At 42.0% G+C, this 18,204-nt stretch overlaps 2 protein-coding genes across 2 annotated transcripts; both read left to right on the top strand.

The window, feature by feature from the left end:
* The first annotated feature begins 530 nt into the window (after positions 1–530).
* aamp (angio-associated, migratory cell protein) lies at positions 531–7,688 on the top strand. Its single transcript, XM_083684732.1, has 11 exons — positions 531–856; positions 1,247–1,399; positions 1,613–1,732; positions 2,047–2,186; positions 2,883–3,027; positions 3,362–3,445; positions 3,595–3,710; positions 3,999–4,093; positions 4,584–4,674; positions 5,227–5,381; positions 6,655–7,688. The coding sequence occupies exons 1-11, from the start codon at positions 766–768 to the stop codon at positions 6,728–6,730; spliced, it is 1,266 nt and encodes a 421-aa protein (XP_083540858.1). The 5' UTR covers positions 531–765; the 3' UTR covers positions 6,731–7,688.
* An 8,199-nt stretch (positions 7,689–15,887) lies between these two features.
* Positions 15,888–16,937, top strand: gpbar1 (G protein-coupled bile acid receptor 1; the record flags this gene model as incomplete). The annotated part of the gene is made up of 1 exon (XM_083684733.1): positions 15,888–16,937. One exon carries the CDS (start codon positions 15,888–15,890, stop codon positions 16,935–16,937), a length of 1,050 nt encoding a protein of 349 aa, XP_083540859.1.
* Positions 16,938–18,204: the final 1,267 nt, after the last annotated feature.

The raw sequence follows: 18,204 nt of genomic DNA, 5'->3' as shown, positions 1-18,204 counted from the left end.
ATCAGTCCCTGATTAAGGGTAAATGCTAAGTTGGATGCTTGGGATGACTCAACTCTGATGTCACCCCAAATTGAGATTTAAAACGGTTAAGATAAGGGTTAAGGTCAGAGTTAGCAAAGGGTTATGGTTAAGGTTAGGGTTAGGGTTAGGGTCGTAGCAAGGACCCCACTTAGCATCTACCCTGATTAAGAGGGCAAGGCTGAAAAACAGTAGTAGTGCAGACCTGATGCTAGCATTTGAATATCTAATCAATAGCCCTGAGAGGATAGTATGTCCAATGTGTGATAAGCAATGAATTGTATTATAGTGCCATCTAGTGAACAATATCAGAGATTGTCTATACCTTTTAAAGAGGCTTTGACGGTAAGGTCATCGACATAGATTGTAGTTCTAGCCGCGAAGAAACCCCGCCTAACTTTGCGTGGATTGGTTCAATTTGAAGGGGGCGTGGGAAGTTATAGCGCAAAACACCAATCATGTTCATTTTGACATGTACGTCATCTCGGAGTGCCTAATGTCTGAGGGTTCATCTCCACATGTGAGAAAAACATGGGGACACTTGTATATTGATATTTCTTTTCAAACTGACTATAACAACAAGAACATAGCTATATTGTTATCTTCAACGTCTCGATTGTGATTGATGTAACACATTATTCGACTTCATCTTTTAGCTATACCTTATTGAGCTTCCTGAGATAGCTAGCCAGTTTTATAGATTTGTTCGGTGAAGCACTACGTCTTCCAACTAGCTAGCTTACCAGAATGGACAACTCCAACGAACATGAGATAGAGCTCCACGAAGATGAGGAGATCATTGAAGTCATCGACCTAAACGAAACGGAGCAAAGCCCAGGTATAGAGCTGTAGATATGTATATTTGCTAGCTAGCTAGCTAGTTAGCTGGAAGCTATATTAGTATACCTAGCGTACAGTAGTACAGAACAGTACAGTAGTAGTATTACAATCTGGTTTTATTGACGTTACCTAACTAATAATATACGACCATCTACATAGTTATATGTATAGACATGACTTGTCACATATGTTCGAACTTGCAACACTGTAACATGTCATTTGGACATAGCTAGCAAGTTTATTCGCTAGCATAGCTATCAATACAATCAATGTGGTTCTGGCTTGCGTGAGGTGAGGAACAGTATGCTACGATTAGCTTACAAAACCCGCTGTAAAATCGCTGTAGCGAGAATCTGTGGCTATTTAAACTACTCTCTTCGCTCGATAGATGATCTGGCTGAGGAGTTTGAGGATGTGGACTTCGAAGATGCGGGGAGTGGGAACGCGGACTATGACAACGAGGGCTGGGAGACCGATGATGAGATGGAGAGAGACGAACCAGAGCAAGATGACAGCGAGCTCACCTTCTCCAAACATACAGGTAGGTACTAGCTAGCTAATGCTCTTCTGCAGTGCAACCTACTATTCTCATTGTCATTACTCAGCAGTAGATCGAGTTTCCTCAACTCCTGCCGTTCATGATAAAGGTGTCAAATCCATGGCACCCAATGGTCTGAGAACATTAGGAATATCAGAGTACAATATTGGTGATTGATGGGTCTTCTCTTCGGTCATCCTTATTGTTGTCTCCCAGGCTCAGTGTTCTGCGTAAACTTGGACCCAGTGACAAACAGTTTGGCTGTGACTGGAGGGGAAGATGACAAGGCCTATGTGTGGAGAGTGAGCGATGGTGAAGTCCTCTTTGAGTGTACAGGTAAGTGTCCCAATGTGGAAATATTGTTATTGATTTTGAAAACTCCATCTTTAACTAATCATCTAATCTGTTATTTAGTAATAATTGTCCCCTGCTGCAGACATTAGTTTACATCTCAATAAGAATTGTCACCAGAAAACAAATGATCTATTCGCTCTGAATATAGTTGATGACTGATGAGCTATATTGAATAAGGGAAAACTCTGTTTAATTTCAGTGTGATTCAACAATCCTAATTCAAAGACATTTCGGCAAATCGGATGTCTGCATACTTGACCTTAATTGTAAATTCATTGCGTTTTCCTTCACTGTAGGCCACAAGGACTCAGTGACATGTGCACTGTTCAGCCACGACTCGACTCTGGTGGCATCAGGGGACATGAGCGGGCTCATCAAAGTATGGAAGGTGGAGACCAAAGAGGAGGTTTGGTCCTTCGAGGTGGGCGATCTGGAGGTGAGAGACAGTGCTACACTCAAAATAGGCTGCGCCTAAGTGTCTTCCTCTCCTTGTCTCTGTTCCTCCTCTAGCTCCTGTGTTGAAAGCCAATTCTCCAAAATTGGGGTCAATTCAGTTTCAATTTAGTACATTGGCCCAGTCCAGAAACAACTCCCCCATAGGCATTATAGATTTGAAAGAAATTGTTAAGAGAAAAGTTGCCCTCTGGTAAACTAGGTAGATTTATATGATATTGGTTGTACCTATCCAATCTTTTCAGATCGACTCAAGTATCTATTGCAGTAGAGCTTTGTCACTGTTTCTGGACCCTGGTGTGGAATTGTGTTTACTGGACTGAATATACAGTTAGAATATATAGAATATACAGTGCATATATATTTGGACTCTGACACAGACTTAGTCAACACATTGCCTGCAAAGGAGTCTCGACAAAGTATTAAAAATGAACATTTCATTTATGATTAAATTACATTTGAGCCCCTGAAAATGAGGGACTGTGTATTAAAATGGTTGCAATTCCTAAACGTTTCATACAATATTTTTGTTCAACCCCTTGAATTAAAACTGAAAGTCTGCACTTCAATTGCATCTCCATGCAAATCCATTGTGGTGGCGTACAGAGCCAAAATTATCAAAATTGTGTCACTGTCCAAATATTTCCGGACGTAACTGTGTGTGTGCTGTCTCTCTCAGTGGCTTGAGTGGCACCCCCGCGCCCCGGTGTTACTGGCAGGCGCTGCGGATGGCAACGTGTGGATGTGGAAGGTCCCAGCGGGTGACTGCAAGACCCTACAGGGCCCCTGCTGTCAGGCAACCAGCGGGAAGGTCCTCCCAGACGGTACGAGGGAGCACATTGTCTGATCCCAAATAAACCCCCTATCCCCCTGCCCCCTAGCCACTTGTATGTAGTATGTAGCCTAGGTCTCTGAAGATTGGGCTGGTGTAAGCAACAGGATGACAATTCAATCTAGGCTATCAGTAGTCCAAAGTAATGAACAGTACAGCGAGTGCATAATGTTTTTGTATATCTGGTCCTAGTGGGAATCCAATTCAAAACTTAAAGCGTTGCTACCTACCAGTTGAGCCACACAGGACCATAACAATTCATTGCAGCTGTTGGTGTTCCCCCCCCCGAAAATGTGTTACCCTTAAATTTGTGCCTTTGTCAATAGGAAAAAGAATCGTAGTGGGCTATGACGATGGCATAGTGCGACTGTGGGACCTAAAGCAGGGAAATGCCGTCTTTGTCATCAAAGGTGAGTTTTGGCAAGTCTACCACTACCTGAACACAATTTTAAGTCAGTGGGGAAAGTTATCATAAGTGTACATGGTTGGGGGGAGTTGATTTGATGTTCAGGTATAAAGTGTGATATTCAGGTATAAAGTCTCATCCACTCCGCCACAGGTAAGGATGGCCACCAGGGGGCGCTGACATGCCTCGCATGCAACAAGGACGGCTCGTTGGTTCTGACTGGCTCAGTGGACGGCTGTGCCAAGCTCATCAACACAGTCACGGGCAAGGTGGGCACTACAGGGGGCACTGGGGTGGTGTGCACACAGAGAATGGCATCCTTGCTGACACGGTTGACATGATAAAATGTTCAGATTAGAGCATATTGCTCAAAAGTACGGCTAGTTTTTTTTTCATTGACCAAGAGATCTCCCTTGTAAAATATATTTTATTTCAATGAGACTCAATAGCACTAACCTAGATAATTAAAGGATACATTAATAAGATGTCGCCGTGCCGTGCTACTCTCAGAGCCCCTGTGTACATGACATGCTCCATGACTGCGTGTGTGCATGCAGGTGGTGGGTTCGTTCTCCAACGAGTTGGACAAAGCCAAAGCCTCCAAGGATGACGAGGAGTCTAACTCAGTGGAGTCAGTTGGATTCTGCAACGTGTGAGTGAGAGAGATCTACTGTTGGATGATGCTTAGCTTGTTTGGATGGTTCATTACATCATATATCACAAGTCATAAGAAGACCTCACAAGAATAAGCACCACTTCGAGGTCAAGCTTTTAGATTCTTAAGTTTTTTCATACAACATAATTATTTAGTTGTGACCACTGAGATCAACTTTTAAAAACAAGTAATGATGCTGTTTCATGGTAGATGCTGTTTTTGGTCATATTATAATTGTGGATCTCTTGCAGTTATTACAAGTTACTACACAGTAACTATTCAAGTCAGTAATTGCAAAATAAACACAAAGTGACTAATTTCTTTAATTAAACTAATTAATCTTCACAATGCAACTATTTTATATGCTTTCTCTGCAGTTACCTACAACTGAGTAGTTTGGTTTTGCAGAGCTGTTAAAAAGTAAATATGTGGCACAAGGGAATAAGCGTGGCCATGATTTGAACCAAGCCTATCCCATATGTTCCAGGTTACCCCTGATAGCAGTGGCATATATAGATGGCACCCTGGCCATATACGACCTCTCTTCACACGTCCTCAGGCACAAGTGCCAACATGAGGTAAGTAACTCAACTTTTTTTTTTTTTTTTTTTTTTTTTTTTTTTTTTTAATATATATATATATATATAAGCTGTCAGTGATGCATTTTAACATGTCAGTAGCACATGTTCTGTTGTGTGCCAAACATGACATTCCACGAGAGCAGCATCATTTTTTTCTTTAACATCATTTGATTCTATCCATCATTTGTTTACAAACTCTCCTATGACCACAAAAAAAACATTAATCAGGAATCATTATTTTGATTGGTCCAATTGGCTCATTCGGAATCAGAATCAGAATTATTTTATTTGGCCAGGTATTTTTGCACATACAGGAAATTGACTTGGTGAGGTTGGTGCATGGACATAAAAAACAATAGCAAATACTGACAAGAAATTTACAAAATAGCAAAATTGTAACAAAATAGCAATAACAAATTTACAAAATAGAACAATAAAACAATACATTTTGTAGGCGATTCATTCTCTCTTCTGAAAATATGTCCTCAGTCAACTCACCTGGTTAGATGAGGGTTATAAAAATATAAATAAATGTGTGTGTGTTTTCAGGCCGGCATCGTGCATCTTCAGTGGGAGGAGGCGTCCTCTGTGGTGTCCACCTGTAGTCTGGACGGGGTGATTCGTCTGTGGGACGCTCGCTCTGGTACCATGGTGTCTGAGTACCGTGGTCACTCCGCTGAGATCCTCCACTTCACACTTAACAGGTACCCGACCCCTGTCCACCAACCGTGCCCCTGACGACTCAAAAGCACTTGGCGATACAACATAGTAACGCTCAGCTTAGAGGCAAACACCAGCGCCAAGAAAAGGCAGGAGAGCAGTAAAGTTGGTTTAGCTCCAGACTGACCTTGAGACCAGGCTTTACTCGTTCGGAAAGCTCTGGGAAATCCTTTGCAGAAAGTAGCTACAAAGGGGTGGAAACCCGTTTTGATATGAGTGATGCCTCGCGACACCAAACCAATCAAATACCTTGCTTGGGTGAAGCTCCAAAAAAAAAAAAAAAAAAAAAAACGTAATTCAGTTTTTTCCCTTTCAAATTTTCTTCCATTTACCTCAATGATGCAACCTAGCATAGGCAACAACTCTCTGCAAAATAGCCCTACCCTAACCCTACAGAAAAGACGACGCACATAACAACAAGCAACTATTCTACGGGCATGTAGGGGGAGGGGTTCTTGGAATGGAACATCCAATGAAATTGTGAGAACATTCTCCCATCGCTCCGTCCAGTTCAATCCAAGCCAGATTGGCTAACTAAAAATTCTCCAGACCTCTAAAGGAGGCGTGGGAACGACGTGACTCAGAGAGGCTTGGCTACGTGAGGCTAACTCAACAGACAAACACGTGTGTCACCACACTCTATCACCGGGTCAATGGCAAGTCGTCTCATTTGAGAAACCACCTGGCTTGTGACCTTTTGCTATTGGAGATTTGGAACTTAAGGGGATAGTTCACTATTTTAAAACTTATAGTCAGATGGGTCCTTAACTTGAATGTAAGGACTTTCTCATAGACTACTTTCAAAGTACGGAACCATCTGACTATAAGGTGTAAAATAGTAAACTATCCCTTTTAAAATCAAAATGTGACCTATTTCCACGAAAACAGTGAATTTACTTAAGCACAGGACATTGTTTTTCAGTTTAAAAGGTTATGTTACAAAAGGGGAGAGGGGAAGTGCATACAAAAGAGAGCTGCTAATCGTTTCTCCCAGTTTATCACGGTTCTCCAGTTCTCTTGACTACCCAGCCCTAAACAACTTGTATAATTGCAAAGTGCTTCGTTTGCCAAATCTCTTTCGCTCACGCACTGAAGACCATCAAACAGATTTTATTGGAATGAGCTTACAAGGCTTTTGGAAGACTCACCCCTGACTGTTAACAGAAATGTGTTTGTTTAGATCAGCAAATGGACTGTGTAGTGTCCCTGCTCTTTCTTCTGACTCCCTTCTCCCTTCTTCTCGTTCCCCTCCCACAGAGAAGCTTCGGTGGCGGTCACCGCCTCTGGAGACCACCAGTCCAAAGTCTTCTGCCTCCAAAGACCCGACCGGTAAAGAGATTGAACGAGAAGACGGAGAGAAAGGGATTGATTCAAGATAGACTTGGCTCTCTTTTACTTTTCTCTATCAACAAGAGCAACAAACCTATGAAAGGACTTCCGTTGTGATCTCCTCTCACCCCAGTGAACGGTCATATTCCATTCTCTGGGGGTTTAAAGGGTCATCTAGTGTGACCTAACCTGACCCATATTAAACCTGCTATGTTAGAATCATACCTGGGTCAAATATGCATTAGTTTTCTTTCAACCACTTTATTTGATCATTTAACTTGTGTAGTGCACTGGTTAGAGTTTGCAGTTTTGGGACTCTTCCACTGGCCCCATTGCTGTAGGCACGCTTAATCAAGCACACATAAAGTAGTTGAACAGTTAGATGTATTTGACACAGGTGTTGCTACAATGTGCTGTAACGGGCAGCCATTCTGCCTAGGGTTTATAACGAGGGCCCATATGAAGCCAAACTCAATGAAGTGGCCCATTTTATAGTGCAGTGATTGACACTGGTCCTTGATGTATGTATATCACAACATATACTTACAGATGCACTTTTTCTATGACACAGTACCTCAAAAAAAACAAAAAAACATTTGGCTGATGGTAATTAGTGGTACACCGTTTTGTAGTTTTTCTTTTTCAATTTCAGGCAGTTAAACTAATGAGTTTATTTGACTATTTATTAGAAATTTGATTGATTGAATGAATGAATGAATTCATTAGACAATTTAAAGATGCATCCACAGCCGAAACATCACAGCAGTGGCATTATACCCAGTTTTTAAGTTAAATTCATCATCATTCGTCATTCTCATCATGTGCCTATCTGGTTTATCTCAAAGTGTATCTCCCAGTGTCCAGAGCTTTCCTTATCTTTACTTTGATTATGCAAACTCAAAACTTCATGTAAATATTGGTCTTTATTACGTCATTTGGGGAACCATTAAAAGACGTACTCAACCCTATGATGTATTCAAGTCTCTGTCCTAGGTTTTTTCCTAATGTCATTGTGGTCTGAGATGGTAGTTTGTGGACCCAGACTATCCCTGAGTGTTTGTGTGGGGCCAGGGTTCTGGGTTTGAGAAGAGATCAGATAAACATACACGGTCAACCACAACCAACATCATCAGATCTAATCTTTGTTGCAAGCTGTCCAGGGTGCCCGGTTTTATCGATGATGCAATGTACATGGCCGCTTGGCCAAAATAGCTTCCAGACGGGTAATCTTGTTTATAACTATGATTCATTTGATTACTCGTATGATATCAATCTTATCTACAGTTTAGGCCGTCATGAGTTAAAGTTCGTTTTGAATCCAACATTGTTGTTTTGTCAGTCACAAGTCTGACGCATGAAAAAGCAAGGCAACAACAGGGCTTTTTCTCAAACCATTCAAGAGCTTATTCGAGGTGTCAAGACATGATAATCACAGTAGGAAACGGAAGAGCCATCCAGAATGATCAGTGAGACATGACTTCCAGGCTTTCAGACATTGAAACTGAATCAGCGAAGAGACTTCCTGCAGCTAAACCGCTCTATGCTATCCAAATTAACTGCAAATCAAATCAAACTTTATTTAAATAGCACATATTTCATACATGGATGCCATACAATGTACTTTATAGGAAAATGTATAAAAACAGAAAGAAATGAAAACTTCAAAAAACTAGACAAAACATAAGTGGATCAAAAGTATAACAGCCACGGGAGTTTGAAGAGTAAAAGCAGAGGGGTTGTAGAGACTAATGCATGGTAAATAATGAAAGCAACAAAAATATGAGATAAAGTAATTGAATGAACGACCTGAACTGTCTTCTGTTTATATAAGAGATAAAAAAATAAACAGTTTTCTAATAGGGATGAGTCGGATGACTTAACCTCTGAACATAATTAAGAACAGGTCTTCTGGGCAAAAAAATAAATAACAAGAACAGGTCTTCTGAACCTCTCTCTATTCTTCTTTCTGGGAAGAAACTGCAGTCCAAAACAGAGTAGTGTCTCCCCTGTGTGCTTATAAGAGATGTCTCTCTTTTTTCAAAGGAGCTGTACCACCATCATTTCCAGGGCGAAATTATCCCTATTTTAGGGAATTGTGACAAGGCTTTCCCTCTCTATGAAAAGACTCATTAGCACATGTTATTGTCCTATAAAAATGTAATGATATTGCTATTTTATTGCAGTGGCCTATACTGTATATTTTCCCTGCAGGAAATGCATTAGCTAACCGGCCAGTGGCTTGTTGCTATGCAACGATAAGACTAAACGGGTCTTAAAAAGGGAGTGTGTGTGCATGTGTTAGTGTGTACGTGTGGTTTTTGTGTGTGTGTGTGTGTGTCAGGTTAGGGGGTAGCTAGTATAACTGAAAGAACTGAACACATTTTATAGGTATGTTTAGTGGTTGTTTGTCAGGCTTTGTCGTGTTCATGGAACAGAGCCGGCCGCTAATATAGTCCAGTCGCTATCCGTTTCCCATTCATATCCAATCATGTGTGGATTAAACTACTGGACAGCGCTTTATCATCCTGTTGTGGTTGGTTGCCAGGCGAAGATGGGACTATAGGATTGGTCCGACAGATGGTGATGAAACCCAAGTCTGGAAAAGTCAGCTGCACAGGAAGGAAGCTACCTCCCACAAGGTTGAACGTACGGCTTCCCCTGCAATCACCCTCATCCCTCTGTACTTTTTAATCACCCTCCTCTTCACATCCCTCTATTCTATCCATCAGCCTCGACTCTTCACTCTACCCTCATCCAGATCATCCCATTTCACCCCACTCAGACTCCTCAACAGCATGATTTTTATTGTAGCTTGATTGGTGATGGTTTTAAGAAAACTGTTCAATCACAGATTTTTTTTTTTTTTTTTGTCCCATCTTTAAAGACGTGGGATGACATGGTAAAAGCCTGTTGGACAATCTTATTAGTTCACTGGATCCAATGAAGGCATATGGCTCTATTCCAATATGCATAATACCAAACTATTTAGAACGCAAACTAATATATTGCTTAATTCTAAAAGGTTTGTGTATGGATATTGGAACCTACATTCAACCCCCATACAATGCATTTTAGGTTCATGTCTAAACCTTAACATAATTTGTTGCTGCAATGGTGTTTGATGTTCCGTCTTATTGTTTGTTAATTAGACGACCATTTGACACCCCTTTTTGTAAATGTTGTTAAGGTTGGGTTACTGGCAGTGTCCCAAGTTTCCCTTGGTTCTGTTCACATCATTTGTATTTAAGCAGGTGTTTTACTAGTTGACCCTTAGAATACTCTGTAAACTGAATGAGAATTTATAAAATGCTGCATTCCATTTCATTGTTTACTGTACCTCCAAATCAAAGTCTTGATTATTTCACAAACTACTGAATTATGTTTTTTTCATAGGCAATTTCGATAAATTAAGTTTTTCCAACTGACTCTTTTTGAAAAGCTTAATTCGCCCAGACATGCTTATCTTCTGGTCAACTTGCTGTTAAATTCAATGAACAAACTTTGGTAATCTAGATTTCCAAACTGCATAATTTACATTGATGTAACTTTGTTGTCTGGTAGAACCATCACCTGGTTGATACTTGAGGTCCTACATTCCATTTTCCTTTTTTAACTGGAATTTGAGTTGGTTTCAGTTCAACATGTCATGTCTCCTTAATGTTGTGCAGAAGGCTCCATATGGTCCATGGTCCGAAGGCTCCGCCCACTTCCTGGTTGATCCAATCACCATTCCACCAATCAGCCCAAGCCACATGGACTATAAAAAGCCTGTTGAGTCTGTGTTCTGGAGCTGTGATAGTTCACCACCTTGCTTGTGTTTGTGTGACTCAGATCTTGTTTAGTGATCATCCATATAGGGATATTCGTTGCTCTGTGTGTGAGATTTTGAGGAGGTTTAGGTTGAGAAACAGGTAAAAGTATTTCACTTTATATTATTATTCACTGATTCGCATAAAGTCATCTTGTCACATAGTTTGTTAATGTTAGAGACACTAGGGCAAGGGCGACTGTGGGTTTATGTACATTTGTTTGAGACTGTTGTTTAGTTAGTGAAGTTTTTGGTTTATTGGTATTTACTTTTATTTAGCTCAGATAGGAGCAGGGACTCACTCATTTTGGAGTCCAGTTTTCGTTTGTGGTTATTGTTTATTTTATTTTTTTTGTTTCCTCAGCGCCCATAGGGAATTTGCCTCCTTTTCGTTGTAGTTTGTAACATAAAGACATTAACATTTCCTGGTTAATAAATAACTTTAATTTTACCCACACCACCGGGTTTATGTTGCTTCTCTTTTACCTAGCGAGCTAGGGTCGTAACATATATGAAGAAAAAATGAAAATTATTCAATCACAGTTTTTGTAACAGTCTGAAAATGCATATCATGGAAATGCTAGATGCAGTATTCAAAACTCCCAATGGATTATTTCTCATTGCGCCTATTAGAAATATTAAAGTAAAATGGACGACGGCCAATTTCACACATTTTTGCACATGCAAATTGGGCCCATAGTCTCTACAGTCCCTCCTTCTCCTCCATCACTCCATTTCAACCCAATACCCTCCGAATCCCTTCTTTACTTGTCTTTCTTTTGATATTCCTCTATACTTATCCTCCCCCTCCATTATTCCATCCCAGTTGTTCCTTCTGACCTCTGCATTTTGCCTCACACCTTCTTTCTCACATTAGCCCATTCCACCCCTTTCCCTCCTCCTCACATTGGTCTCTTCCACCCCTCCACCTCCTTCACTCAACTCTCCATCAGTAGTAGGAAACAAGCACATGTCCACCAGTGGCGTGTGCCCAAGTACCTCTTTCCTGCATCTGGGCCTCTTACGTCAAACCAGCACGACAATGAGGCCGTTCTCACACTCACTATATACAGTGTGTGTGTGTTGGCGGATGGGTGTGCGTGTGTGTGTGTTTGTACACTCCATATACCCTCATTGTATTGCCAGTGTGACAATCACCATATGTAAGAAACCCCCCCCCCCCCCCTTTCACTAAACATATACAACGTTTACAAAAGGAAACGTCAACCGTTGGTACAGCAGGTTAGCACTGGACCATTGACCTGACTGAGGTAGCTCACACCTGTGATGCGTGTAATTAGCCTCAATGCTGCAGTGAGGATGTATTGCTCATCTGTCACCGTACTGTCACGGCTAGTGTTTGGCCTCAAAGGTTAATGTGTGTGTGTGGGACAAAGGCACGGAGCAGCCCGGGGATTAACACTTGTGCCTTTGTGGACTCAAGACCTATTCTATTGGATGAAAGAGACTTTAGTGGAATTTGATAGGGTTGTTCATAGAGGGCATATGGTAGCAAACCAGTGGAGCGGAGATATATGACCTGACGAAGGTCTTGGAGGCCTGAAACGTGTTGGTGTATGTTTGTCATGTCGTATTTGTCCTATTTCAATGAGATACCGAGAATAAAATAAGCTGGTTTAGCTCAATACTCTGTGACCCACCTGATTCTACTGCTGGGCTGCAACACTCATTCATTCACTCACTCATTTATTTATTATTCATACAGGAAAAAAGAATAATAAAAAAATGCCAAATATACAGTTTGAAAAACAATACATTGGTATTTAAAAGACCTTTAGCCCTTCTCAGTAGACCTACTGAGGGTTCCCTGTCCTGCAGAGGGGATGGAGGAGCGTCGGGACAGAAATTAAATAAAATAAAGAGGTCCTGTAAAGTGTTACATCAAGTGTATGTGCATGTGCGTGTGTGTGTGTGTGTGTGTATTTATTGTGCCGTCTCTGTACAGTGTCTCCCTAGATAAAGGGAGTTGTGTTTAAAACCGTTATCACCACTGAACCAGCTCACCATCACCCCTGAGACATTTGTCTCCTGGCCATGTCCAAACTATTCCAGAGGAAGCCCTCTGTGTTTACGTAACATCACAGGCTACGTCTTCCACCTCGGCCGTCCATCCAAAAACGTGTTTAAAGATGGGACATGTTTGACCTATGCAATTTATTTATATATACTACATACTGCTGTATGTAAATGTTTGGAAACGAACAGAAATGTGTAGGGTCTATCCGGTGTTTTATAGTGCTTAGAAGGAGGATTCTTACATGCTGTTAGATATATATCTGGGTTTTGCGTCACGCAGAGATAGCAGTATGGGAGTAACTATACTTACAGAAAAGTTTTTTTGTTGTTGACAATCCTGTAGCTCCAGTTTGCTACATACCCATAACATTTCAATCTTTTGAGTTGGAAAAGCATATCTTACTCTTCACATAGTGAAGTGGTCAATGGTAGGCATCCTTTCAATGACCCTCCTCCATAACCACAACCATTTGACACATTTTATGTAGCTGCTTAGAAACAATGAAGGAACACTTTGGTCATCAAAAAAACACTACTACTGTCATGTGTCTGCTGGACTAGATAAGTGTGTCGCAGTAATAGAACCGCTCACGCTGCTGTGACCTACTTGGTCTAACGGTTTTACTGCTGCTGTTTCCACTTCCCTTGTCTCGCTGTACACTTCTCCTTTAAAATTTAGCATCCGAATCGAGGCCCCCACACATAGCCCCCCCCCCCCCCCCTCTCTCTCTCTTTCCCTCTCCACAAGAGCTCTCTCTCTCTCTCTTTCTCCCTCTCTCTCCACAAGAACTGCCTAAAGGGGCCGTCGCACTGTTGGGCTTCAATGCAGTGTTGGATAGACTGAAGGGAGTGAGTATGTGTGTGTGTGTGTGTGGAGCAAATGAAAGCTGTTTAAAGAGATTTGGAATGTTGTTTGGGTTCTATACGTGTGGATATAATACCTGCCTGTTGCCTACATCTCTTCTGATCAAACGCTGATAACACGTTTTTTTCGGAGGAACGGAATATTTTCTCCTACACGGGTGAGTTAGGGTCACTGTTGTCCTGTATGAAATATCCATCATGAATGAAATCCATGAAACTTTCACTTTTGGAAAAAAAAGTTGTTTGGCTTGTCCCTGTAGAGAGGTTTCTACATGGCATCGAAAGGTGTTCTTTAAAGGGTTCTCCTACAGGTTCTCATGAGCGTTAGGTTTAGGGTTAAAGGGTTCTCCTACAGGTTCTCATGAGCGTTAGGTTTAGGGTTAAAGGGTTCTCCTACAGGTTCTCATGAGCGTTAGGTTTAGGGTTAAAGGGTTCTCCTACAGGTTCTCATGAGCGTTAGGTTTAGGGTTAAAGGGTTCTCCTACAGGTTCTCATGAGCGTTAGGTTTAGGGTTAAAGGGTTCTCCTACAGGTTCTCATGAGCGTTAGGTTTAGGGTTATAGGGTTCTCCAACATTTGGATGATAAAAGGTTTGTTCAAAGTAGATCATTATTATTAAAGGTTTATTTAGGCAAGGGGTCCTACTGAGACTGAGGTCTCTTTTGCCAGAGAGCCCTGCTTACAAACATAAAACAACCATAAATGTACATTCAAAGTGTCAAACATAACATGGTTAATTAATTACATATCAATTACAAACTGGACATCGTGCTGTTAGTTGCTGTATCTGTTTGTGTTATTTCTGTAAAACGTCAAGTAGTTAATTGAACATTATGCTAATGTATGAAATTCGATATGGTAGAGCCATAAAAAAGAACCTATTTCTAAAAGAACTTATTTCTCAAAATGGTATCTGTTGTCAGTATCACCTAAAACGTTTTTGAGGCCTTCTCTACTCTCTTTTTTCTTGACACTTTAGAATGTTCTTTTGTCACAAATGTGTGTAAATTAAAACGTTAGCTTTGTAGAATACTGTACACAGTATTTAAGAATACATATTCTGCCATGTTTATTACCTGATCACACATCATAAAAAATACTTTACACTCATAAAATATGGTTTCACAGTTCAACCTGTACAATAAACACGACACCTGGGAACTTGTATAGTAGATGTCCTGTATCTGCACACAGGTGTTAAATGTGACATTGAGGCCTATATACTGCATAAGTGTGTCCCTGAATGCTTATATTTGTGTGGTGTCATTTTCTTTGACCCCGCATTAATAATGTACTGTCGATATCAGCAAACGTGATCCAAAAATATAACCAGCATAAAGAGAGGTGTCACATCAGTCTAGCTGTATAAATTATTGACTGACTGTGGACCCCTGCTATTGGTTGTCTCTCCCTCCCTCCCTATTCAGAGACCTGGGCTTGATATTACATTTCCTTTGTGGTCAATCTGTGTAGCAGTAAGAAAACAAAGGCAGACAACTTTATCACATTCATCTCTCTCTCTTTCTGTCTCTCTTTCTGTCTCTCTGTATGGCTGTCTGGTTGTCTCTCTCTCTCTCTCACTCTCTCTCACTCTCTCTCACTCTCTCTCTCTCTCTCTCTCTCTCACACACACACACACACACACACACACACACACACACACACACACACACACACACACTCGCTCACACCAAACAGGAAAACTACAGTGATGTTGTTTTCTGTTTCAATAGGTTTCTTCCTGTTGAGAAAACAACATTGAGTGCCACAGCCTGAAGGGTCCTTGTAGCCATCTTGAGGGGTCAACAAGTTCAAATTGATACTCACATTTCTATTTTTCATGATTTTATTCATTCTAGCGTGACAGTGCCACTCAAATTTAGAGTTGATACCATATAGACTGAGTGTTTGTGCTAGCCAATTGTGACAAGAAAGTAATTTTGAACAGCGGAACAAATTGTTCAAAGAAAGTGAAACTTCACTTGGCCCAGAAAGACTGTGTCCTCCCTTTTCTCTAATTATCACTGGTTTACACCATAGTGCTGCGACAAGCCAGCTGCCTCTAGATCAGGGATCACGGACGGAAAGCACAGCACAAACATAGTTTGGATAATAATTTGATGACTTGTTTTGATACGGATACTCTAGATCCAAAATGCTGCATGAAGACCAAATAGTAATAGTTTTTTTTTCAAATTAGGTGCACTTTATTAAGCTTACACAGCGCAATGGAGGCAATGCATAAGTCACATCAGACCCTGCACACCCAGTCTGGCAGGCGAAATGAAGCACATCTCAGTTAATTCGTTTATTGGGTCATTGTATCTAGGTCTGTTTGTATTACCTCTGATGTTGCTGTCTCTCTGGGTTGCCTGTACTCAGGCTACCTGCTCTTTGATGGGAGCTGTGTCGGGAGCCGAGGCCTGGCGCGCAGTCGAGCAGGCAGAACAACAATGGACCACAACCACTCCCGACAACTCCTCGCAGAGGCCCGGCTCATCTACGCCATCACCGCGCCCCTGTCCACGGCCATCATCCTCGCCAACCTCTTCATCATCCTCGGCATCACCTGCAACCGGCAGCTCCACAACACGCCCAACTACTTATTCCTCAGCCTGCTGGTAGCGGACTTGTGTACGGGTGTGGCGCTCCCTTTCATACCGTGGATGGGAATCAACCGCCCGCTAAGTTTCAACTCATGCCTCCTGGTTCATATTTTTCCTAATTTCTTGTTCCTGGCCTTTCTGTTCAACTTGGTAATGGTTCACTATGAGAGGTACATGTGCATTGTCAGCCCGCTCCACTACAGCAGCTTCTGGGTCCACCGCTGCTTCCCTCTGGCCCTGCTCGCCGTTTGGGGACCGCCGCTACTTTACGCGTCCCTCCCCGCATTCGGCTGGAACAACCGGGCCGACCCTGACTGGAACGGCTGCCATCTGTTAAACGACACGGTAACCCGACACTCACCAGTGAACTGGACGACCAGCGTGGCGGCGCCAGCCGGGTCCATTTGCTGCTCTTACCGCCGTGTTTTCACCAATGAGTTCATCTACCTGGAGGTATACGGGCTGCTGGTGCCCGCCATCATCTCCATCGCGGGCATGACAGGCAGAGTGCTGTGGATCACCCGGGGCCAGCTGAAGGACATCTGCCGGCTCCATCGCTCGCTGGAAAGGGGCAACCAAGCCTCGGACCGGGAGCACAGGCTGAACCTGCGCTACACCCGCTGCGTGGCGGCCGTGTCGCTGACGTTCCTCGCCTGCTGGGTGCCCTACATCATCTACATGCACGTGTGCGTGGCCTTCCTACTCAGCGAGGAGACGCTTGGCAACTCTACCACGCACATCGTGCTGTCGTGCACAGGCATCGGGAGCGTGGCGGTGGTGCCACTGGTCCTAGGCCTGGCCAATCGGCAGTACACAGACCCCGCACGTAAAGTGCTCCATAAACTCAGAGACCGTTGGAGACGGAGAACGCAGGACCCGGAGGAGATCGCTCTCTAAGGGCTAGTGTATCTGTTTGATTTGCAAATAGCCTATTGGTGTGGATTAAATGTTCTTGGATTACTAATTGATGTTGAGAGGTCAATTGCGCCTTGGATTGCTTCCTATTTCGGTTAACTCATAGCAAAAGCAACAATTAAAAGCATGAGTGACTCTTGACATTCTGGCAATTGAGCATGTTATGTTTGTGCAGTAGCTGTATGTGTAGTCTTAATAAATTCCATACAGCCACTTTAAGGCGTATTGTCACCGATCCTATTCTGACCAATTAAGGGCATTGCATATTTTACATAGATCATGAAAAGTATTATTTTGCTATGCTTTTGAAGGCCCACTTCAGTAAACTTCAACAACTGTCAAGCTGAAAAATGTTAATACTATGCATGCGTAACAATGATGTTCTACGATGATTTTGGCCAGAAAATTAGCTTTGAATCTCTGACTGCCAACACATTGCCAAGTCTTTCCATTTCGTAAAAATAGTTTAGAGTTTAGGGATATCAGTTTGTTTTGACTACACAACCCTAAAGTATCAGGTAAAACTCTGGGCACTTATTATCGGTTATAACTGGGGCCTCGAGTTTCCCCTGGTTAGAGTCTAGAACAACTCATGTCATTAGATGAGCGAGTTGATTTGGATAACAGGTAATAATTTAGATGAGAAGATAGATAGGCGTAATATGTTGGATGGATCTAACTCACTATAAATCGTCTTCATCAATCAACTCAGCATGTAGCATTTCCTCCCACTCCCTCCCTAAACTTTATCTGTGCGCTGGTATGTACTCCGGACAAGGGAGACGGCTGCGTTACACAGGCACAAATACATCTGGACCTCTAGGGCAGATTAGAATTCTGAGAATATTCTATTATAGAACTATTATAAGCAGAACATACTGAGGATAGCCAGACAGGGTTGAAGGCATCAGTGAGTTTGTGAAACTTTTTTTTCCTGGACTTCATATCTCGATGAAAGAACATCTTTTTCCACCCTGCTTGGTTTGAAAATTGAAGTAAGTAAAAATCTGTGTCTATACGTCCGTGTTCATATATTGGTGTCAGAAACATTTGTTGGAATGCCAGTGTGTTACTTTCCCATAGTTAATTCTCGAAACAAGATGATTGTGTGTGTTGTTCCAGTCCTAGTATCCTCAAATCTTCAAAGGGTCCTCAGAGAGGCCAACAAAGAATTTGAAATGTATATAGTTTACAGTAAAGAACACAGTTAATAAAGCGTATTTTAACCAGCGAAGCAAGTGAGCCTTGT

Source organism: Argentina silus, assembly GCF_951799395.1.
Source record: "Argentina silus genome assembly, chromosome: 14".
In the NCBI taxonomy this organism is placed as follows: Eukaryota; Metazoa; Chordata; class Actinopteri; order Argentiniformes; family Argentinidae; genus Argentina; species Argentina silus.
The sequence above is the reverse complement of the archived record's forward strand: the minus strand, read 5'-3'. Positions and strand labels throughout refer to the sequence as shown.